Below are 23,765 nucleotides of genomic sequence, written 5' to 3' on the forward strand. Positions count from 1 at the left end.
GAATCACAAAGGCTCAAAGGAGAAGGGGCTGGAAGCGCGGGACTGCTCACCCGGGTGTGGGGTGAAGTGCACGGGCTGTCCACACTGCAGGGGCGGCTCCCCCCAGCTCTGGTCCTGAAGCCTCTTTTCTGGACCACAGCCTCGAGAGCTGCCCTTCCTCTTCTCATGGCCCGTCCTGATGGAGTCCCCACACTGAGGCTGTGCGGACCGAGGGCTCAACAGATGTCTGGATTCTATTTTATTAAAAAACATTCGAAAAGTTTTGTTTCATCAGAAATTCCATCTTTACCTTCTGACAGCGGGTGACAGCTATCCGGGACCCAACTAAACGAGAAAAAGGGGACTCGCCCCGCCTGGCCTTAGCACGGACGGCGCGGCTGCGGGAGGAGGCAGCACGCCAGCACGCAGACGCGAGAAGCGGCCCAGCACCGGCCGAACGCAGAGAGAGGCCAACGGAGTCAACAGGTGTGCCACAGTTACCGACTGCGAAGCAGCCTCTTCCCAGGCGCGGGGCAGACGGAGAGCTCCTGTAAAGCAAGCGCGCACCAGAAGGCACAAACCACAGAGAGAACAGAACTCACAAGCTGGACGGCGAGAGCCTCTTCTCCTCGAGCGCGGCCGGACGCACACAAGGCGCGCCGGAGAAGGGGAGGCTGCGGCACTTACAGCTGAGAAAGGCCTTGCACGAAGAACCACAGAGAACGAACTCTTCTGACCCAAGACGAAGAAGAGAAACCCGGAGGGGAACAGATGGCAGCAGAAGCGTCCCACCCACGGTCTTCAGGGAAGCGGGCGTGAGAACGGCGAGGAAGCCCGACCACGCGCCCGGGGGGCCACACCTGAAAAGGCGGACGGCGACGAGCAGGCGAGGACACCCACCGGGCAGATGTCCTCATGCCAGCCGGTGAGTCCTGGGATTCTAGCCCAAATCAAGGCCTTAACCTGCTGTCTTCAGGAAAACGTCTCAGACACTCGAAACAGAAGGAATGGAGCCGGCGCACATACACGGGGCCTGGGGGCAAGGGAGGCCCCGAGCAAAGCCTGTGGAGAAGCCCGCACGCCGCAAAGACTTCCCGACGTCCGTGCCGGGTCTAAAGCTCGGAACCTGGCCGGCTGAGCACCACACGTCTCTTAAGCCAAGTGAACACCCCCTCGCGGTGGGGACGGACACCAGTGTCACCAACCACAGGACACTTCACCCGTCTACTCTGAATTTCCGGGTCTGCCTGTAAGTAAAATCGTGGCCTACCCGAGGAAGGACAGTTGGAACAGCCACGCGTGCAGAACTATATATTCAATTACGGTGACATCATCTGTCACCATTCTAGAGTCCAAACTACTAGTATTTTCAAGTTCACAGAGATGTCATGAGGATTCGCCAGGAAAAGGTCCATTTTCTGGAAAGCACAGCTGTGTATCAGGAGGCCAGAGACGGCCAGCTCCCAGCACAGGCGGGGCCACTGGGCCTTCGCGGTGGAGCAGCAGCCTACCTTGCGAACTACGGAGGTCGGCCTCTCGCTCCCTCTGGCTGGAACTTGTGCTCGCAGGAGGGTTGCTCAAGTCCCACTCGCATTCAGCAATGAGGTTCAGGACTGCCTCGTCATCTGCGTCCATGACCAAGCACTTCTTGGCCGAGGGGTCAGCACACAGGGCCCTAGAGTGGCACGGTCTGCAAGGAAAAGCAAACTCAGCGCTGTCGCTCAAGCCAGAGTCCCGTACCAGAGCACACAGACCCTGTGAAGGAAGACAAGTGCCCCAGCATGGCCACGGGGTCTCCAGGAAGGAGCTGGTGTGCGGCAGAAAATGGCTCCCAGTGCTCTATTAAAGAAGTCCGTGCAAGACATCCACAGGACTAGCGCTCATGAAGAGAAGGTCACGTGACGTCACCATGCCGTCTGAACAGGGCACAGAACCCCAGGAGGGTCCACTCAAGAACGAAAGGTCCACAAAGCTCCTGTTCTGACATCCGCTGGTGTGTTCTCTTCCTAGCATACCCACAACATGCCAGGTGTCAAGAAAGTTAAAGGGTGTGGTGTTCTGAAATTCTGTCTTCACTTTAAGTGAAAATCTCTCCACACTGAGCATAAGGTGCTCTACCACACGACAGCCCTACCAATGGCAGCCCACAGCACGGAGACGGACAAACACCAGGGCAGCTCACTTCCAACACAGGCAGCGTACAAGATCTCTTCAACGATAATACTCCATCACACACTATGAGTACCGGTGCTATGTATCTGATCGGACTATTACTATGACTAGAAATCGATACTGTTTACTATCTTCTACCTCGGAGAGTTTTCCAGACCACCGCCAAGGGAAGGGGACTTGGGTTCTCTCTAGGTCTGCCCACAGAAACCTGACAGGTTCCTGTTTCTCGGGTCTCCCAGTCACCTCTGGATCACGAGGCTGCGTCAGGTCAGGAGGAGGCTCTCTGAGTTCTGAACTCTGTGACAGTTCAGTCTTGAGACTATTAAGGACAAGTGAACTACAGAGGACTGCTGGAAGAAATTAAAGAAGACCTAAATCAATAGAAACACGTCCCATCTTCATGGACGGGAAGACTTGACACTGTTCAAGTGTCTGTACTTCCCAAAGCAACCTACAGAATCAGCGCGGTACATGTCAAAATCCCGTGGGCGTCTTTGGCAGGAGCAGAGAAACACACCCTAAAACGCATCTGGAGTCTCAAGGGACTCCAAGCGGCCGAACAATCGTGAACAGGAAGAGCAAGTGTCAGAACTCAGGTGCGGCAGGAACGCCGGCGTTAGCAGATGAGGGTTTAAAACAACGATAAGTGATGATGTCAAGAGGGCCGATGGAAAAAGCAGACAGTACACAAGACCACAGGGAAACTGAAGCAGAGAGATGAGATTCTAACAAAGACGGAAAAAGGAATGCCAGGGATCACACGCACCGTAAGAGAAATGAAGAAAGTGTCCGATGGGCTCGTCAGTGGCCTGGACACAGCCGAGGGACGAATCTCTGGGCCTCAGGACAGCTCAACACGATCGTCCAAAACCGAAAAACAGGGAGAGAAGAAGACTGGAAAAACCCACAAGAGAACACCCAAGAGTTGAAGGACAATGGACAACCACAAGGTATAACACATGCTTACTGGGAACGTCAGAAAGAGAAAAAGAAACACAAAAAATATATATATATTTTTTGAAACACAAAAAATATTTAAAATCACAGACCCAGGAAGCCCAGAGAACGCTGCCAGAACACCCACCCAAAATCTGCATCAAGGAAGATCATAACCAAATTGGAGAAAATAAAAGAAAATGAAAAAAAATTGCTGAAATAAGCCAAAGGGAAAAAACACTTTATGTGTAGAGGAACAAATACAAGAATTACATCAGACTCCCCCTCAGAAATCACGCAAGCAACGCAAGAGCCAAGTACTGAAATTGCTGAGAGAAAAACTACCACCCTAGAATTTGGTACCCTGCAAGATTATCCTTCAAAAGTCGAGAGGGCGCCTGGGTGGCTCCGTCGCTGAAGCGTCTGCCTTCGGCTCAGGTCATGATCCCCGGGTCCTGGGCTCCAGCCCCACATCAGGCTCCCTGCTTGGCGAGAAGCTGCTTCTCCCTCTCCACTCCCCCACTTATGCTTGCTCTCGACTCTTCTATCAAATAAGTAAGTAAAACCTTAAAAAAAAAAAAAAAAAGTGAAGGAGAAAAGAAGACTTTCTCAGATAAAGAGTGGAACGTGTTGCCAGTAGACCTGCCTCGTAAGAAACGTTAAAAGAAGTTCTTTAGAGAGAAGAATGATACAGGCTGGAAACAGATCTACAGAGAAAGGAAGAGCATTGAGAAGGAATAAAATAAAAATTTTTATTTTATCTTACTCTTAACTGATCTAACAGATGACAGCAACAATGTATTTGATTACGGGCACCCACATATTACCTACACGATTATAGCTTATGCATCGATGAAATGGATGGCGACGCCTGTAATACGAGGGACAGGAGGGTGGAATGTTTTGTGAGTTGAGGTACTGCCACTACCAGGGAAGCAGAGCGACGGTATTTGAAAGTGGACTTGGATTCGTTGTAAAAGTCTACTTCATACTCTAGGGTAAACACTAAAAAAAGTAAAAATGTGTCACTGATAGGCTAACCAAAGAGAGAAAATGGGATGGTATAACACACTCATTTAGAACCACAAAAGGAAGAAACAGAGCAGAAGATGAGAATAGGAACAAAGAACACAGAAATGAATGTGGTACATAAAATCCAACCCTATCAATAACCCTTTAAACATCAATGGTCTAAACATTCCACCGCAAAGAGATTCAACATGGATCAAAATCAAGATCCACCTACAAGTCACCTGCGAGAAACCCATTTTAAATATAAAGACATATATGGATAAAAAGTAAAGGGTTAGGGGCACCTGGGTGGCTCACTCGGTTAAGCAGCTGCCCTCGGCTCAGGCCATGATCTTGGGGTCCCGACATCGAGCCCCACATCGGGTCCCCGGCTTAGTGGGAAGTCTGCTTCTCCCTCTCCCTCCGCTGGTTCTCTGCTTGTGCTCTCTCATTCGTGTTCTCTCGCTCTCTCTCCCTCAAATAAATAAAATCTTTAAAAAAAAAGAGGAAAGTATTAAAAACAAATATATCGCGCTGACACTATTCAAAAGAAAGCAACAGTATCTACAGTAATTTCAGATGGAGCAGGCTTTAAATAAAGAATGTTTTCAGGAATAAAAGAGGCGTTACATAAAGATAGGGGCTCCGTTCTCCAAGAAGACTGTGACATCCGGGACCTTTATGGACCCGGCTGGCAGAAAGTCAGTGAGGACACAGCTGAGCTCAACGGCACCATCAGTCCGGTGGAGGTCCTGACATCTGCAGACCACTGCGTCCAACGACCGCAGATTCCACGCTCTCCTCGAGCTGACAGGTCACACCAGGAGCCCTCAGACACATATTAGCACACTGAAAAGAGGAGAATGCGTCGAGTGTCTGCTCTCCGGCCACAGTGGAATTAACCTAGTCATCAGTAACAGGAAGAGAACTGGAAAATCCCAGATACTCGGGAGATTAAAGAGCAAATTCCTGGATAACACACGGCATGAGTCAAAGAAGAAATCTCCCGAGAAATTTGCAAATATTTTGAATTAAATGAAAATGAAAACACACTTGCGGGATAAGGTGAAATCACTATTTAGAATGTAATTCATATCATTGAATTCATACATTAGGAAAACAGTAAAATCTACAATCAATAATCCAAGCTCCAAGCTTCCCCATCTTAGGAATTTAGAAAAGGAAGAGCAAATTAAATCCAAAGTAAGCAGAAGAAAAGAAATAAAATTAGAGCAGCAATCAGTGAAACTGAAAACAGGAAATCAACAGAGAGAGAGAAAAAAAAAAGCTAGTTCTTTAAAAGTAACATTGAAAAACTTCCATGCCAGGTTAATTAGAACAAAAAGACACAAATTACTGGTATCAGAAATGAAAGAGGAATTGTGATGACAAATCCCATGAACACAAACAGGATATAAAGTGCAGGAAAAGCCTTTATGCTTTATCCTTTATGCCCACAATTGATAATCGAAGGAAACAGACCAGTTCCTGGAAACATTCTATCAAAATTCACACAAGGAGAAATGGATAATCTGATTAGATTTATATATATTAAAGACATTGAATCAATAATTAATAACCCTCTAAAATACCAAGTCCAGATGGCTCACTGGTGAATTCTATCAAATATTTAAAGAAAAAAATTATACCAATTCTCTATAATCTCTTCTAGAAGACAGAAGCAGAGAGGATATTTCCTAACTCATACTATGTGGTCAGCCTTATTTTAACATACAAGAAAACTATAGACCAATAGCTCCCATGAGCATAGATGCAAAAATCCTCAACAAAATACCAGCAAATTGTATCCAACGATGTATAAAAAGAATTATACACCACAACCAAGTGGGATTTATTCCAGGTATGCAAGGCTGGTTCAACATTTGAAAATCAATCAATGCAGTCATCACATCAAAAGACTAAACAAGAAAACTCATATGCTCATACCATGACAGAAAAAGCATTTGACCCAATCCAACATCCACTGATGATAACAATGATAGCAAACTAAGACTAGAGGGGACTCCTCAACTAGATGAAGAACATCTATGAGAACCTGTAGCTAACATCCCACTTAGTGGTGAGAAACACACACGTCCCTGTAAGTAGGGCAAGGCAAGGGCGGCCCCTCTCATTCCTTCTTTTAAACATCATACCGGAAGTCTCAGCCAATGCAGTAAGACAAGAACAGGAAGTAAAAGGTATACAGATTGAGAAGGAAGAAATCAAGTTGTCTTGGTCACAGATACATGATCGTCTATGCAGAAAATCCTCAAGAATGAACCAAAAACAAGGGGAAAAAAACTCCTGTAAAATAAGGCTGCAAAACACAAGGAGATTCGCATTGTGTCCCTCTCAAAAGATAGGAAGTCCCAACACCCTGTACCTCAGAACGTGACCTTATTTGGAAATGGGGTCTTCACATACGTAATCAAGTTAATACGAGACTAGGCTCAGCCCCTAATCCAACCTGACTGGCACCTTTTGGAGAAACTGGGATACAGAAAAAAGGATGGAGAAGGAGAGATTCTGTGAAAAGACACAGGGAGAAGGAAGACAGCCCCGTGAAGACACAGCACCGGTACGATACATCTGCAAGCCAAGGAACACCACAGATTTCCAGCACAGCATGAGAAGAGTAAAGGAACGGGTTCTCCCTCCCAGCCTCCACGAAGAATCAACGCCCCAACATCTTGATTCCAGACTTCTACCTTGACAACGGTGAGACAACAGATTTCTGTTATTTAGCCACCTGGTCTGTGGCACTTTGCGACATCAGCTCTAGGAAACACACACGCAAGGTGAGCAAACAAAAGTCAGGCTTTTCCTGCACTTTTAAGATCTGGCGTGCAAAATGAAGCAGGAGAGCACCATTTACGGAGGCATCCCAAGACGACAGATTAGGTGTAATCGAACGACACGTGTGCAAGGTCTGTTTGAGGAAAAGCACACACCTCTGCTAAGTGAAATCAAGAACTAACACACGCACAGACCCCCTGTGCTCGCACGAAGACTCAAGACTGTCACGGTGTCCGATCCTCCCAGTTCGATCTGTAGGAGTCACCGCGGTCGCAGTGGGTCCCAGCAAGCTCTTTCACGGATACCAACAAACCGACACTTACACAGAGCGGCGAAGGCCCTGGAAGACCCAGGAAAGTATCGAAGAAGAGCAAATTCAGAAGTCGACACTACCTGACTCAGAATCTCACGCGGAGGAAGGGGCTGGGGAACTTGGTGTGGGGGGGGGGGCGGGTTGTCTCTCTACGAGCCGCCACATCCATGAGGCTCTGCCTTTGGGGGCCTCACCTCCTGACAGCAGCACCTAGTGGGGTAAGGGTTCGATACAGGAATTTGGGGGCCACAAACATCCAGACCATTGCACACAGTACTGAGAACAGGTGTCTACACAGTAATTAGTCTGGTTTGAAATGGGGAAGGAAGGGGAGTGGGAGAGATAAAGGGACCTGACGAACAGGAGACCCCAAGGATTTGGAATTGATCCTAAGACTTCAGAACAGAAACTGGCTAAGTGAGGCCACAGCTCAAACCCAGCGCCCTGCCTATCCCCGTAAATGAAGTTGTACTGGAACGCAGCCGTTTGTTTGTTGAAGCATGATCTACGGGTGCCTTCACGTGACAGAGGCAGAGTTCCAAAGCTGGGAAAGATCGTACGGTCCGCAGAACCAAAAGTATTCGCGCTCCAGCCCTCTTCGGGAAAGAGCAGGTCAATCTGTGCGCGGAGGAGCCGAAAGGCAAGCTAAGGCGTACGGTGCAAGACAGCAGAAGGCTTTAGACAGAGCGACACGGCGTACGGTCTATGACCCTGGCGCAAGCAAGGCAGACGTTGCCCTTTAAAATCCACCTGTGCGGACACCCAGGGGCTCAGTCAAGCGTCTGCCTTCGGCTCAGGTCGTGATCCCAGGGTTCTGCTCAGCGGGGAGCCTGCTTCTTTCTCCGCCTTTGCTTGTGCGCTCGTTTTCTCTCTCTCTCTCTGACAAATAAATAAACCCTTAAAAACTAACCAAGTAAATAACTAAATGAAATCAACCTGCAAACCACGACGACAGTTTATGGTTTCAGAACACACTGAAATGCTGTCGCCCTTCCCGGAGCAGTTGAACGTAACCGTGCCGCTGACAAGAGCCAGGAGGGGGCACGAGGCGGGGCACAGGCCGGCCGGAGATGCCGGTCCCACGGCCGCACACGGCAGAGCCAGCACCGCCGCCGCCACGGAGCAGAGCGCGCAGGAAGGACCGCGCCGCACGGACGGGCGTCGGGCCGCGCAGCGAGGCCCCGGGCGGCAGTCCGCTCCCGCGTCAAAGCGCGCGCACGCCCTACCCGCGGTGCGCTGGTCGGTCTGGAGAGGGGAGGGGCACAAACAAACCGCCAGCAGACACGGCTGCAGAAGGGGCGGGGGCTGCCTCCGAGGCTGAGGAGGGAACAAGGGGCCGTGCTTTCACACGATTTGACTTTCCATGTGTTATTTCAATAAACAGTCTACTATGAAAAAGTAACTCTGGAAAACACGGACAACGGGCAGAGAGCCCCCTCCTCTTCTGCACAGCTGCCCTCCGAGCGGCGGTCGGCACACAGAAGTATCGTCCGGCAGACGTTCTGGCCACGGGCGAGTCCGAACGCTCCTCTCCGTGTTCAGATGCCGCTCCTGCTCTTACCCTCCGACTCTGAAGCCAGCGGGGAAGCTCTGCTTCGAGCTGAGTGACTCCTCCGACGCAAAATGCAGCCGGGATGCCTTCCGCTCGCTCTCTCTCACAGGACGGTCATCTAGGGAGAAAATGCCAGAGAAATGAGCAAATCACGAAGCAGGGGACAGGCCCTGGTGACCAAACCCCACAGGGTACCTCCTAGCACCCCCGAAGCACATCCACTTCCCTGTGGAAAGGAAGGCACCCCCGCCGCCCTCCCTGCAGCCAACCGCACATGACCAGGACTGCCGCCACTTTTCAGGGACCTTCCATCCCCCCAGGCAGGCCGGCACTGCCCCAGGAGTCCCCCTTAAGCACTGCGCAGCCCCAGGAAAGGAATGCTGGGCCGTCGTAGCTACACTAGGCTTCCCAGAGATGCTGAGTGCGGGCTCCAGCAGGGCTGGCCGGCTCCCATGGGGCGCAGCCCCAGGTACGACGTGCCGGCAGCCTGCTGCCGCGGGGAGAGAGAGACACGCGGCACACGCGCGCACTTCCTTCTCGGCACGGTCCTCTTTTAATGCATGTCCTGGGCGCCCTGTGAGGTTCTTGAACCTCACTGAGCACGTCGGAGACGTCTCTGTGGATAAGAACCCTGAACTCACTAAAGAGAGCAAGTCACGGCCTTGTGTTTGGGCCTAGGATTTGCTCCGTCAGATGCGCAGGATCTACTGCCCCCGCCTGAGTGCCCAGGGCCCCGGAAGGCCTCTAATCAGTTCTTACTCCTGGGTCTGCCTCAGCGTATCTGAGGGTTAAGATGCTTCCCAACATCCAAAGTCAATGCTCTGGGGGCACTTGGGTGGTTCAGTCCGTTGTCTGCCCTCAGCTCGGGTCATGATCCCGGGGTCCTTGGACAGAGCCCCGCTGGGGCTCCCTGCTCAGTGGGGAGCCTGCTTCTCCCTCTCCTTCTGCCCCTCTTTATTATGTCCCTTCTGCACACTATAAGACACTGAGTCTAAAACCTTTATAATGAAGAGAAAGTAAAGATTTAAGACCGAAGACGGCAAAATTTTCCAATAATGTGGACCCTAATGCTTGTGAAAGCGCCAACTTCAGCTGCTGGTAAACGGAAGTAAGCGAGAGCACCAGCACGTGCTCCCCCAAAACACCTGAAAATCCAAACTAAACACGTACCGATGGGGGTTGGTACTAATGCCCACAGCCCACCCCTACCCTCAGGCAGGCGCGGCCCGACAGAGCGGCAGGCTCCCAGAGCTGACGGCCCAGCAGCAGGGGGACGGGGCACTGGCAGGCAAGCTGGGGCACTTGTGCAGAAAGCGTTCGCGAGAGAACCTGCTACACCCGAGAGACGCAAAACACGGGGGTCTCCACGGATACCACCTGGGCGCTGCCAGGCCAGCAGCCACAGTACGGCCCCAGCTCAGTACCTACCGCGTGCAAGGACAGTGGACCGTCTTCCCTGACAAGCGCTGCTGTGATCCGGCTTGACTTTGGTTTCGTTAGGTCAGCTCCCAGAGGACGGAGACGCCCGAACGCCCCCAGCCTCACCGGCATAAACTGGCCCTCAGGCCTGAGGACACACTGTGATCTCTAAGGACACAGAGCAACACTGTCCTTCACGGGGACGTGCCAACTCCGCCACTGCTCGGCACTTACTACCCCGTTCACACGGCAGACTGAGGGGCCCGGGCTCTAAGCCAGCCCCTCCTCCGTGCTCAGCGTGCCCTTGGGCTCACACGCCACGCTCTCACGGGTGCGGCGACACAAGGTGGGCACCGGCAGTGCCAACAGCCACAACGCTCATGACGAAAACAACTCCTGGTAACCAGGAAGGGCTTGGGGAGGCACCACCATGGCTTCTGTAAGCATGACCCTCCCCCGGGCGTGGCCGGCCGGCTCCCTGGAAGCTTGTCCCGCGGCCTGACACAGACCTGTTTCTTTGAGGGACACGGGTGACTAAGCCAGTGGGCAGCTCTACCTGCCAACAGAGCCTCACTCTCCCGTCCCTATCATCTGGGGGACGGTGTGACACACGAACTTCTCTTCCTCTACCTGCCCTTCCAAGAGGACGTGAAACCAGGAAGAATCCAACCGCCTAAGATGAAGCCCAGGCAGCCCGGCAAGGAAACGCCACCGGATTCTAGAGAGCATGTCCAGGCCAGTCAGTGACAATGTGGAGGGCCAGAAAGTGACAGAGCAGCCTGCCCGCCCCTCCCCCACCACCGCGCTCCTGGCCGCCCCGGGCAGGTGTCTGTGGCCAGAGCTCCCCGCCCTGCTCCAGGCAGCGCCCCACAACACCCAGCCGGCGAGACACGGGCGCAACCAGGGAGCGGAGCGCGCAGGTCGCCGCTCAGCGCTGCCGTGAGCGAGGCCGCGGCACCTACCCAGCTGCCTGAGCTTCGGAAGCATGTGCACGACGAAGAGGCGGTAGTCGGCCTCGTTTTTCACCACGGGGTTCAGCCGGAAGTCCACATCGGCGAGCTCCGGCAGGGAGTGGAGCCGCAGCACCTCGGCGAGCGAGGAGATGCTGTTGTAGTAGAGGTTGAGGCTCTCCAGCGCGGTCAGGTACTGGACACCCTGCCAACGGGACGAAGGCACAGTGAGCTCACGCTCAGCCGCAGTGAGCCAGGCGTGGTACGCACCGGCCACGGCCATGGCCACGGGCGGCTGGCAGGAAGAGCACAGAGACGGGCGTGCTCCAGGAGGCAGCCCGCGGCTCCCACGCAGGGAGCGGCCAGCGGCTGCGGAAGGCCACGTGCACGGAGCCCGGACAGCACCGGGGACGGCCCGCTTCCACCGGCTTGTCACCGTCGCCTGCACTCGGCGCTCACACCGCACAGACAGGGACAGCCGGCGCCCGGAGGGGGGACCCTGGGCAGGTTCCCAGCCCCGTGCCGGGGGGGCTCTCTCTACCAAGGGCGGCAGGAGCCTCTTCTCCATGAAGTCACGGGCAGCGTTCCCACAACGTCCCGCGCTGCCATCAGCCGGCGGCTTCTTCCTTGCTCAGCAGGCCAAGCGCCCGCCACGTCAGGAGCGTTGCGGGAAGCCCCACGCCCGTGGCTCTGCCACTCCAGGGTTTGAGGCCACCAGCAGGCAGATGATAAACAGATGTGAGCGTCGAATGTGGATGAAGAGAAACGCAGCGCAGACAGGCACACACAACAGTCTTTTGGGCCCTAGTTTAGCTCCCTTAAAGATGCAATCGTCTTCATCAGAGATAGGACTTCTGGTTGTCCACATAGTTTAAAGACGTAATGAGATGCACAAGAAAAACACCACCTGTAATCAGGCCCAAGTATACAGCCTACAGGTAAGTGCAGGTGTAAGACAGATTTTTTTTTTTTAAGACTTTATTTATTTGACAGAGAGAGATCACAAGCAGGCAGAGAGAGAGGGGGAAGCAGGCTCCCCGCTGAGCAGGGAGCCCGATGCGGGGCTTGATCCCAGGACCCTGAGATCATGACCTGAGCCGAAGACAGAGGCTTTAACCCGCTGAGCCCCCCAGGCGCCCTACAGATGGAATTTTTTACTATAAACGTACTTTGCACTGCTCTTGACAACAGTAAGTTGTCTTTGGAGAAACAAACTTAAAACTTACCTCTAGACTCACCAAGGAGTTGCGTGAGAGGTCTAGGGACTTCAGACCCGTTAGGTTCACCAGAGACGTTCCCAGGTGAGTAATCTTCTCTTGGTAAGTTCCGGGAATAGACAATGACTGGAGCTCCGCTAAGAACAGAAAATTACTTTTAACTCAACGGTGATATTAAAGAATCGCACTCAAGGTTTCCGCTTATTTATGCCCAAAATGTCTCTGAGCCCTTGCCCTGCTCCCCACACCCCTGCTTCCCCTGTCAGACCGCACCCCCACCAGCAAGGCCCTCCTAGCCGGGCTCTTACTCTGACTCCTGGCTGCTCAGCCCAGGCCTGCGTGGCCTCCACTCAGGGGTCCCGATCAGAAGCCCACTGGTTAGCTAGCCTGCCTAGTCCGTGCCACTTACACACGAGGGCACGGTCATCCTCTGCGTGGCACACTCAACGCGCAGCCAGTAAGTAAATGTCGCTACAATAATAAGTTTCTGTAATCAAAAAGACAGTTTGGGTCTAGGCACATCAATACTTCCTCAGGAATACTTATGTTTTAAAACACATCTCAGTCAAACTTAAAATTGATTTGTGGGCCTCCAGTTCCACACAAGACAGAATAGACCCATTTCACCCTACTTCTATTCATGTCCTATGCCTAACTCCCTGGAAACCAAGGTATGAAACAAGCACCAGACCCCTCGGGAGGGTGGGGAACGGGAGCCCCACTGTCTAGGGCCCTCCAGAAAACCATCAAGCAGTGAGGGCCCTGCGTTGGTCTATTTTGTCGTCCACACATCCCAGTCTGAGGGCCAACGAAGCTGGCAACCCAGACGATCCATGGACTCTGACTAGCACAGAAGGGTAAGCCCTTGGGCCATGGAAGAAGGACGGGGATGGGCGCCTTGCAGCACAGGATCCTGACGTGAGCCCCACACTAGCTCAACACCCAGTAAAAAAATGCACCATACATCTGCCTTGCACCGTGGATGGCACCGAGAAAGCATGAGTGGACCCCGACGCCTACCCCGGGTGGCCCACAGGCATGCGTGGAGTGTGTATGTGACAGGAAGCTGGCCGCCACCTCCGCAGTGAGGCAGCACCCGCTCAGTGCCAACACTGCAATGAGATTTACAAAAGAAACAGCCTCTTAATACCCAAAATGTCCACGACTCAATACAAAATGACCAAAAACTGAAAAAAAAAATCTCAATTCGAATGAGGAAAAACAATCAACAGACACCAACACAGAAATGACAAGAGTCAGAACTTTTTAACAAGAATTTTAAAGGGATGCCTGGGTGGCTCAGCGGGTTAAGCCTCGCCTTTGACTCAGGTCATGATCCCAGGGTTTTGGGATCAAGTCCCGCATCGGGCTCTCTGCTCCGCGGGGAGCCTGCTTCCCCCTCTCTCTGCCTCTCTGCCTGCTTGTGCGCACTCTCTCTCTCTGACAAATAAATAAATAAATACTTAAAAAAAAAAAAAAAAGCATTTTAAAGCAGGGGCGCCTGGGTGGCTTTAAAGGGATGCCTGGGTGGCTCAGTGGGTTCAGCCTCTGCCTTTGGCTCAGGTCATGATCTCAGGGTCCTGGGATCGAGCCCCGCATCAGGCTCTCTGCTCCGCGGGGAGCCTGCTTCCCCCTCTCTCTGCCTGCCTCTCTGCCTGCTTGTGATCTCTGTCTCTTTGTGTCAAATAAATAAATAAGATCTTAAAAAAAAAAAGAATTTTAAAGCAATAGTTCAATGAACAATGATCAACATTCTTGAAACAAATGATAAATAGGAAGTCTTGGCTAAAAAGCAGAAGACATAAAGAAAACAAACAGCAATTTCAGAAACGTGAAGTACAATAAGTGAATCAAAGACACTGTGCAGAAGCAGCTTGGTAACAGGAGGGAGACGACAGAAGCCAAAATCCAGAGTAAATGCAGCAACATATTGATCGAAATTGTTTTACTTGACCAGCAGAGAGAAAACACTTAAAAAAAATAAAATAAAAAGAGCAGAGCCTCAGGGTCCGCAGAAAAAGATCTAACATTCCTGTCACAACAGGTCCCAGTGCAGTTCCAATTAGAGTTCCAAGAAGGGAAAGTATGACAAAGAGGAAAAAATTTTAACAATTAAAGAAATAATAGCTGAAAACTTACCAAATTTGGCAAAGGACATACAGGTGCATATTCAAATATCTGAGAAAACCCCAAACAGAATAAAGACCAAAAAAAAAAAAAAGCCCAGATACATCAGAAATAAACTTCTAAAAACTGAGAACAGTGGAAGAATCTCGAAAGCAACCAGAAAAGGCATTACTGGCAGAGAAAACTGCTCACAGGACAGGGGACTATGCTTCAGAACCAAGGAGGCCTGAAGGAAGGGGCACCGCATTTCCCAAGTGCTGAAGGAACAGAACGTTCAACCCAGAACTCTGTATCCACCAAAAACAGTCTTAGGGACTGAGGTGACCTACGGTGTTTTCAAATGCAGAAACACCAGCACACCCGTCCCGAGGCAACTGCTACAGAAAACGCTTCCAACACGAAGGAAGGACAGAGGAAGGAAACCCGAAGCATCAGAAATGAAGAAAGAATAACGAAACAGGTAAACATGTAGTAAAAGTTTCCTCTAGTTATTTAAAATGTTGGATGACTGTAAAAGAAAAGGAGAAACAACTAATGTGGTTTTCAAGGTACCCAGAGAAAATGCTTCAGACAACTAAATTATAAAAGATAAAAAAAAAAGAAACATTGCTTATAAAGTTTCTACGTTTTGGGGTAGAATGTCCACACAAGCAGACTGTGTTCAGTTACACAAATACACTGTCATTTATAAGCAACCATCCCACACACTCTACAAAGAGGTAAGCTCAAAAATATGATAGATCACTCAAAACGGAAAACGAAGAAACCAGTCCAGCCCCAGGAAGGCAGGAAACGGGAAACAAACGATACAAGGCTCAGCTGTCCCGCACCAACAACACACCTAACGGAAAGGTTTAAGGACATAGAACACAGATTGGCAGGGTCACTAAAAATGAACCCGCCACCCACTGCCTACAAGAACCTCATTTCAAACAGTGCCACGGGTTAGGCTTCAGTGAAAGGGACATAGATGGGGACAGAGGTGCCCTGAAAAGTGGAACCAAAGGAAGCAAAGCAAAGGGAGCAGCTACAGGAGCTGACGCCGCAGCACGAACATCACCAGGGAGAACGGGGAGCACCACGGCTGGCGGGGCTCTCTCCACGTCCCCGCGCACCCGGCTTCAGACAGCTCAGCTCCCAACACCTACGTGGAGGAGGCACCGACCAATTCAGGCTCCGGTCCGGGGCTGCCACCCTCCCCTGCCCTGCATCAGGACAGCGGCCCCCGCGGGAAACCAACCAGGGCCCAGAAGAATCAGCTCATATTCAGCCAGCGGATCCCATCCACATCTGCGGGAAACTCCAGGCGCCCCGAGAGCGCACCTGGACCATGCACCAGCACTGGGACGCTGAACCGAAAACACACCTCGACGGACTTACACACAGAATCACACTACAACCAGGAACACGCAAGAAAAGAAAATCTCCAAACACACGGGGAGACACCCCCCCCAAGAGCGCACCGGTCGCAGAGGCCGCCTCCGGGAAAGCTCTCGGCACCGCCGAGCTAACGAGCAGGTAACACAACGCGTGAGCGCGGCTGACGTCACGGCCCCCGGTGCCCCGGTGTCCAGGCGGGAAACCGCAGGCCTGCGTCGCCGTCGCCCTCTCAGCGCCGGACCCTACCCAAGCAGGAGCGCCCGCGGGGTGACCGCTGCGCTCGGGTCTCAGGGTGGCGGGTCGGGCCCCTCCGGCCCTGCGCTGGGCGCTGCCCTCCCCTCCGCGTCCCCTCTCCAGGGTAAAACCCGCGCGGAGTGCGCGGCAACGGACGCGGAGCCCGTGGCGTCTCCGGCTAGCGACACGGGGACACACGCATCCCCGGGGCCGGTCGCAGGCGTCTCCCAGGCCTCCGCGGACGGCACGACCGACCTCCGGACTCGGAGCGGCGAACCCGGGCGCACGCTTTCTCCCGAGGGTCGGTCCCAGCGCCCGCCACAACCCCCAGCCCAGAAGGACGCGGGACGAGCGCGTCCCCCGGCGGACAAGCGACACGTGCCCTCGGGGCGCCGCAGGGACAGGCCGCTCCGGGGGCCCCGCGGCTGCCGGGGAGAGTCCGCCAGGGCAGTCCCACCGCTTCCCGCGCGCGCCGAGCCCGAGGAAACCGGGGCCGCCCGGTCCGCCGCGCACACACCGCAGGGCCCCGGATCGCCCCGAGCCCGCGACCCAGGAGCCCCGCGACCCAGGAGCCCCGCGGCCGCACCCCTGGAGGCGCCGCCCGGAACCGCCTCCCGGGGTGGAGCGCGTGCGGGACGTGCGGGAGGCTCGGCGTTTCGGGCCCGACCTCAGGGTCCGCGGTGGAGTCCGCGCGGGCGCTCCCGGGGCTCGGAGGTCGCCGCTCGTCGCCGCTCCGCTCCGCCTCCCCGGCAGAGCGTCTTGAAAACACGTTTTAAATAAAAGAAAACCCGCGGACTCTCTCGGCTCCGCCCGCCCCGGGGGCCCCCGCTAGGCCCCCTGTCCCCGCCCCCACCGCGACCCCGGCCCCACTCCGGGCCCCGCCGCCCGCGACCCCCGGCCCCCCTCGGGCCCCCGGTGCCCCGCGGACCCCTCTGCCCCGCCCCCCGCCTTCGACGGTTCGGGAGGGCGCGGTCGGGACGGCGCGCTCTGGCCCGACCCCGTCTGCGGACGCCGCGGCGGGAAGCTCGCACCCTCCGCCGGCCCGCCCCCGCCGCGCACCCAGGTCGTGGTGAGGCGCCAGGCCGCTCTTCTCCCGGATCTTCTCCTCACACAGCACCAGCCGCGGGCCCGCGGGCGCCATACTTTCAAACGACAGGCACCTGCGCTGGCGCCTGCGCGGTGGGGCCGCGGCCGAGCCGCGAGGGGCGGGGTCCGGGCCGGTGGGCGGGGTCCGGGCCGTGGGCGGGGTCCGGACCGGTGGGCGGGGCGAGTCGAAGCCGGCGTTGGCCTTCGGGTGGGCCTGCCAGACTCCAGCGGTCCTCTGCCCTCAGTGGGAGGGGTGCTGTCCCCCGGGAAAGCCCGCCAGCCCGTGGGTTCCCTGCCTCACCCGGGACCCCACACGCGGGGTCACTCGGAGGCGGCCCGTGAAGTCTGGGGCCCGAGCGTGGGGCACGCCCGCTGACCACAGTCGGTGGCAGGCGCGTCCCTCTAGGACCTTTATGGAGCATTGTGAGCAGCACTTGAGGTCTGTAGGGTTCAGGGAAGACCCCGTCCGTGTCCGAATGTGCCTCAACCAGCCTGAACCGTGCGGTCACGCCTGCCTCCCCATCTGCTGCTGTCTGGAGCAGGAGACACCCCTGCTACCCTTCACCCCAGATGTCACCAGCCTATCAGCAAAGTCACCTGGCATGTCCCTGCCTGGGTGGTAGCATAGGGGGTGGAGGGTGGAGGTAAGGGGTGTGTGGGCACTGGAGGCTTCCAGCGGGGTTAGAGGCAGGAGGTATAGTGGAGGGGTGGGGGGTGCGCACAGCCCAAAGGGGTGCAGGGTACCCCAACTCTGCTAGGCGGGGCAGGGCTTCAAGCCTGGCCTCCGTGGGCCCTCCTCCTGCTCAGCGTTTATGGGGACTCGCAAGCCTGCTTCGGGAGTGTCCCATAACTGACCAAGATGTCACTCCAGTGCTGCCTGTGCTTCCCTTTCCACGGACTTGGGCACGTCCCAGGCCCCGCGGGGGCCCCACACCAGGTCTGCTGAATGGAAGTTTGTGCAGGCAAGAAACTTAGAAACTGACCCGACAGCCTGGCTTTAGAAGCCTACAGAGGCAAGCAAAAGGCTTCCGTTGGCTCCCAGCAGAGCGAAGTAGCTGGTCAGGGCACAGCCAGGACACCCAGCGCTTCTGGCTCTCCCAGCGGTCAGTTCGGGTGGGTGGGGACCTCTGCACTTGCCCCGTGGGACAGCACCACACAGAGTCAATGTTTCTGTTACGATAGAAGTGCCAATAGAACTTCAAAAATCATGTTTTCTGCTTCTTAAGGTATTGCATATTCATTGCAGGAAAGATGCAAAATACCGGAGAACAAAGACTGAGGTTAACACTTTAACATGGATCCCGCAAGTGTGTTTCCCAAACCTGTATATACTCAAAGACAGTGAGATCGTGCTGACCGCTCTCAGGCAGATACATATCTATTTTTTACTCTGCATGAACTCTATGTGACTAAATATTCTTCACCATCATTTTTCAAACATCATTTTTAATGGTCATATAGATACTGAATTAAACCCAGGTTTATTTGACCCATCTTCTGTTCTGGACTTTCCACCTGCCTCCGTTTGTTTATGGGTATAAATCTAGGGGGGTATTATTTTGGAGTTCCTTTTGAACTGCTTTGAAGCAAGCCAGGAATGTTGGCACTGGGAGCTGGCCCCAGGCAACCAGGGAGCAGGAAGGCACTGGAGGGGAGTGGGGATCCGGGAAGAGTCTCAGCCCCTGGCTCAGACAGCCCCACCCCACCCCAAGGGGACAGCCCAAAGCCCCATGGCATCCTCTCCTGGGTCCTGTCATAGCTGATTGCATTGGACTGGGTCTTTGACAGGTATGTGAGACCCACCGAAGAAACACACCCCTTCCCAGCTCAGCACCTGCCCACCCAGATGACCACCAGGTACTGCCTTTGAACCCTGCGGGTGCCTTTATCCAGCTCCTCCTGTGGTCCCAACCGCCCTAGGAGCTTAAAATTTGGAGAGGTGCTTGTGGCTGGTGCAGGGGGCTTCATGGAGAAGCTTTGGGGGAGCCTGGGTGGCCATGCACTGGACATAGCAGTGGAGAGCCCCTCCTGCACACCAAGCTCCCCACTGCATGCAGCCTTCCACAGCTTTCTAGAACATTCCAGGAAGGCTTCCAGGCCTCTTAGCCTCAATCTCCAAACTACACGCAACAACCAAAGTGTCATTCATCCCTAGGGAGGAGGCCAGAGAAGGAGACAGAGGAACTGGAGGGTGGGCCCACGTCCGGAGGGCTGGGCAGCTTGAGGATTCCCATGGGTGCTGGTAGCCTGAGACCTAAACTATGGTAGTCCTTGCCCAGGCAGGGGTGAGGGCTGAAGCAGGCCTGCAATGTGCTCCAGGGGAAAAGGGGGCAGTTTCCCATTTTGCCCCAAGGGGGAGCTCAGCCCAGCGCAGGGAACCACGAGCGGCTGGGGGATGCTCCCCGTGTGCTCCTGGGGCGTTCTGCCAGCTGCCGGGCGGTGTGTCCTCTCCATCCAGCCGGCACCCTGTTACTTCCACTGTTGTCAGATCCACAGTCATGGTTTTCAGGGGTGGTTTGGGGGCTCACGAGAGCACCCTGACCTCATACCTGGCAAATCTTCACGCAGAGAATGGGCTGGTGCCACCCCTTCTGTCGGTGCAGCGTCGCCAGCGGTGTGGACGAGGAGTTGGGGGGTCTCCTGGCGGGCTAGGGGTCAGGCTGGGGCGGCGTCGGCCCCGGGCCAGGAGCAAGTCCAGCTGTGCGGACTCCGCGTGTCTTTGGTAAGTGATTCTGCCCCCCGTTTCTGGGAAGGTGAGAGTTCAGAGTGGGTAGTGCCGGGCCCCTGCTGGCCGGACCTGCAGCTCTAGGGTACCCTCCTGGGACCGTGGGGTTCTGGTCCTGTTGCAGGAGTCCTGACGGCACTCAGCTGGAGACCGCCCATCATGGGCTGTAAGGACCCTGGGTGTCTCACAACGCCGGGGCTAGGACACCAGCATCTGTACGGAACGTAAAGGAAGCCGGAAGGGGCAGGCGGGTCCACCCTGGGGAGGTGGAGGCAGGGCTCTGTCTCACCTGGGAGCGTGTGAACGTCTGTCAAGAGTTGATCTGATCAGGGGTCAGGTAAGATGCGAGGCCTGCAGGACACACGGCGGGAATCCTGAGGCAGGAGAGCTCAGCATGGCTGATGAGCACCCAGACCCGACGCCCAGCAGCGGCTCAGCTCCCACGAGCCCGGGCGGAATGGGTTCCTGTCTGTGTCCTGCCTGAGACCCCTGTTTCCACGCTCTACCCCCGGAGCCCAGCAAGTGTCCCCCAGCCCCCATCTCCATCCATGAGGGGGTGCTCCATGTCCCCGAGTCACCTCTGCGCCGGTCAGGGAGAGAGAGGAAAAGGGAGCCGCCATTCACTACAGTTGCCAACACCTAAAACCCGAGATTTCTCAGAAAGAGGGGCCTTCCAGTTCGCCCTGGAAGTGGGGACCCGAGACAACAGGGTCTATGTGCACTGGCACAGTGTGGGGCAAAGCAGCAGTCACCTCATAGGGAAGGCCCGCAAGCCCCTCAGGCCTCTGAGCCATGACCCTCACCTGGAGGCCAGGGGCCCTGTCCACCTTCTGGGACAGCCATGTCCACTCCCAGGACGCAGCATCCCACAACCACGGCACCTGTGTCTTGCCGTGCACCTAGCGTCTTCCAAGTGGGAGCTGCCCCCGTGCCCACCCCTGCCCCCCCCCCACTTCCTGCTCTCCTGCTTAACTGCCAGGAGGAGGTGCAGGGCCGAGTGAGGGACAGACCTCAGGTATAACCCCCTGCATCAGGTCTGGGGAACTGCAGCCTGCTGCCTGCCTCTGAGGCTCTAGTGAGCACAGGGTTCAGGGTCCCTCTGGACCAGGCGGGGTGTTGGCCACACAGAGCACCCCTGCCATCCTGGTCCTTCACCCAGGAGCCGAGGTCAGCCAGCCCTATCTGCTCCAGGCGTCGGCCACCCCGGCCGGCAGGGGCAGGCAGATCCCTGCGCCACGCTGCCTGATGCCGGACACGGGTCCCTGTTGGGTTCAGAGCCATCACACGGCAGAGCTTAAGAGACCCAAGGAGCAAAGTCAGGTGCTGCCCCTTTTTGTGGCCCATGTGCCGGGACATGGGCAGCACAGAGAGCAGGAGCGCTGCTGTGACAGAAAGGCGTTCCTGCTGCGCAACGCAGCTGGTGGCGGGCTGCGGGGACCGTCCCCCTTGCTGAGCAGCGGGTCGGCCGGCCTGTGTACCAGCCAGGTGCCGTGGCAGGCCCGCGAGCTTGTGTGGCCAGGGCAAGCTGCCAGCTGAGCCCCAGATTTCCCCGGCTCTACAATATTCAGCGGGATTTTGAGGGAATCGGGGGTCCCTGCGTCTTCAGTTCTCCATCGGCGACGGCACAGAAGCTCTCCACATCGACGGCAGGACACTTCCGGCGGCCGACAAGTCCGCCGGACACTGACTTTCTGGGGCATTTGGGGGTCAAGTTTTGATTTTCTAGAAAAAAGAGTAAATGTGGGTGGCAGATGCCTTGCCCTCCTTCCCCTGCCCGGAACATAGCGCTGGTGCCTGGAGTTGGGACAATGAGGAGAGCGGATCGCGCGGCGGACGTGCCCGACCTAGGCTCCAGCCTCCTGGCTACCGGGGAGAACGGGTGCTCGGTGACTTGCCGCCACCCCGGGCAACCCCCCTGCCATCGCAGAGGACCCGCGTGCGGCCCAGGCTGTGCCCCCGTGTGTTCCTGAGACGGCCTCACATGGGGGAGGTGCTCCCTTCCTGCCTGGAGGGGACACGCTCCCAGCGGAGGGGCGCAGAGCTGAGCACCACCAGCAGAGCGGTGGGGAGCGACAGGAACTCCTGTGTCCCAAGGCTCAGCCAGAGGGAGGGTCCGATGGGGTGGGCCGTCCCTCCTGCTGCGGGCTGTCCAGGGTGGGTCTGGCCTGGCCGGACCCGGAGGCTTGCATAGATGATGGAGCAGATGAGGCCAAGAACAAACAGAAGCTTGGAACCGGATTGACTGGTTTCCCAGCTGCTGAGTGGGGACGTTCCAACAGCCAGGCCTCCTGCCCTTCCCAGTGCGCCACGACCAGCTAAAGCAAACGCCGCCGACCGGCCGGGCCTACGCTCACCGCCGCACGGACTGTACAGAAAATCCGACAGAAGTGCAAGGTCTTACTGTGTACCTCAGAGTGCGCACCAGAGAGGGCCTTTAGAGAACATTTTATGGAACTAGAAGCCCTGTCCCCCGTCCCCCTGACAGAACCCGCGCCCCCCAGAGCCCCGGCGGTCTACAGCGAACAGAGTCTAAGGCTCCTGAGAGGAAGTTCTCCGGGTTCTCCAGGGGCCCACATGCAATCACACAGAAGCAGAAAAGAAGGCACACAGAGAGACGCCCCCCGCACCCCACACGATGAGGGACCCCTGGGACCCCAGCGCCTGGGGGAGGCAGGAGGGACCCTCCCAGCCCCTCCAGAGGTGGCTCAGTCCTGCCGGAGACTTGAGCTCAGTCCTCAGGCCCGGAGCGGGAGCGTGAGTGGAGATGTGTGTTGTGTTGAGCCCCTCAGCGCGTGCTGACCTGTCACAGCAGCCACGGGGACCTCACGGACACACACGGCAAACTTAGCAGCAAGTTCAAACACAAACCAGCCTTAGCAATCACCTTGATCAAGCCTCTCCTATGCAGAAAATTGATGTTCACAGATGTGAAATATTTTACCTGAGCTCCCAGGGCGGCCAGTTGCCTTTGTTTTCAAGGACACGGCTCTGCAGGGCTCTTGTCCAGGTGAGCTGCTCAGACGCTGTCCCAGGGCGCTGCACCCTCCCACGGGTCAGGAGAGCCGGGGCAGCGTGGGGACACCACACACCCAGGCGGGTGTCCCAGGACACGGGGCGGCGAGACCAATCTTGGGATGGGCTCCTCAGAGGAAAGCCTCACCCACGTGGCGGAGAAGAGGCCCTGACAGGGTCAGACTCCCCGGGGCTGTGCCACAGCCGGCGGGGGCACACGTTGTCTTGGTCAGTAGCCGTGAGGATCCCACCAGGAGCCCACGGGGCAGAAGCCCCCACTGTCCCACGCCCATTTTACAGGGGAGTGAACCGAGTCTCAAACAGGCAGCGAAACCTGCCAAGATCCACACCCATTTCTGCTTCAAGACCTCAGCTCTTTGCCGCGAATGAAGACACTTCCCAAAGGGACTCAGCTCTGCGATGGACAGAGAGAACTCTGGGGGGCAGGGAGCGTCCCGTTGGAGCCCCCAGGAGCCCCCTCACTCCAGGGGGCCACCTGCCTCAGGACCCCAAGGAAAAGGCTGCCTTGTCTCCTGCGCTTATACGCTGTTCTCTATCCTCATGTAACCTCCAACAACCAGTTCCAGAGCTCAAAGGTCCCTTTTCAGTCTCAAGGAGCGAAAAGCAACACACTTTAAAAAATCAGGTAGGAGCACGCTTTTGCTCATTAAATAAATATTTTGACTCTGGACCCAGTCGATTTTTCAGACAGAACAGTGAGTCACCTGTATGTAGCCCCGTGGCCCTTTCCCCCTGGAACTTTGAAGTCCCCGCAAGGCGGCCGCACCTGGACCGTGGGTGGGGCCTGGCCCTGTCCGGCAGACACACACATGCGTTCTCACCCACTTCCCGG

General features: G+C 55.7%; 1 protein-coding gene across 3 annotated transcripts in view; it reads right to left on the reverse strand.

Annotated features, from left to right (window-relative positions):
* Positions 1-17,237, reverse strand: part of CEP72 (centrosomal protein 72) — a 30,395-nt gene extending 13,158 nt beyond the window's left edge. For 2 of the 3 annotated variants that reach the window (XR_006382405.1, XM_044234383.1), the window contains exons 1-6: positions 17,149-17,237; positions 12,358-12,485; positions 11,144-11,336; positions 8,772-8,880; positions 1,491-1,669; positions 51-233 (exon numbers count right to left, since the gene is read on the reverse strand). Coding sequence is in view for 2 of the 3 variants with exons in the window: in XM_044234383.1 (XP_044090318.1) it covers positions 51-233; positions 1,491-1,669; positions 8,772-8,880; positions 11,144-11,336; positions 12,358-12,485; positions 17,149-17,230 (874 nt within the window). In the remaining variant the exon portion in view is untranslated. The remainder of the gene's footprint in view (positions 1-50; positions 234-1,490; positions 1,670-8,771; positions 8,881-11,143; positions 11,337-12,357; positions 12,486-17,148) is intronic. The other variant, XM_044234392.1, reaches the window with a different exon arrangement.
* Positions 17,238-23,765: the final 6,528 nt, after the last annotated feature.

This window comes from Neovison vison, chromosome 1 (genome assembly GCF_020171115.1).
Source record: "Neovison vison isolate M4711 chromosome 1, ASM_NN_V1, whole genome shotgun sequence".
Taxonomy (NCBI): Eukaryota; Metazoa; Chordata; class Mammalia; order Carnivora; family Mustelidae; genus Neogale; species Neogale vison.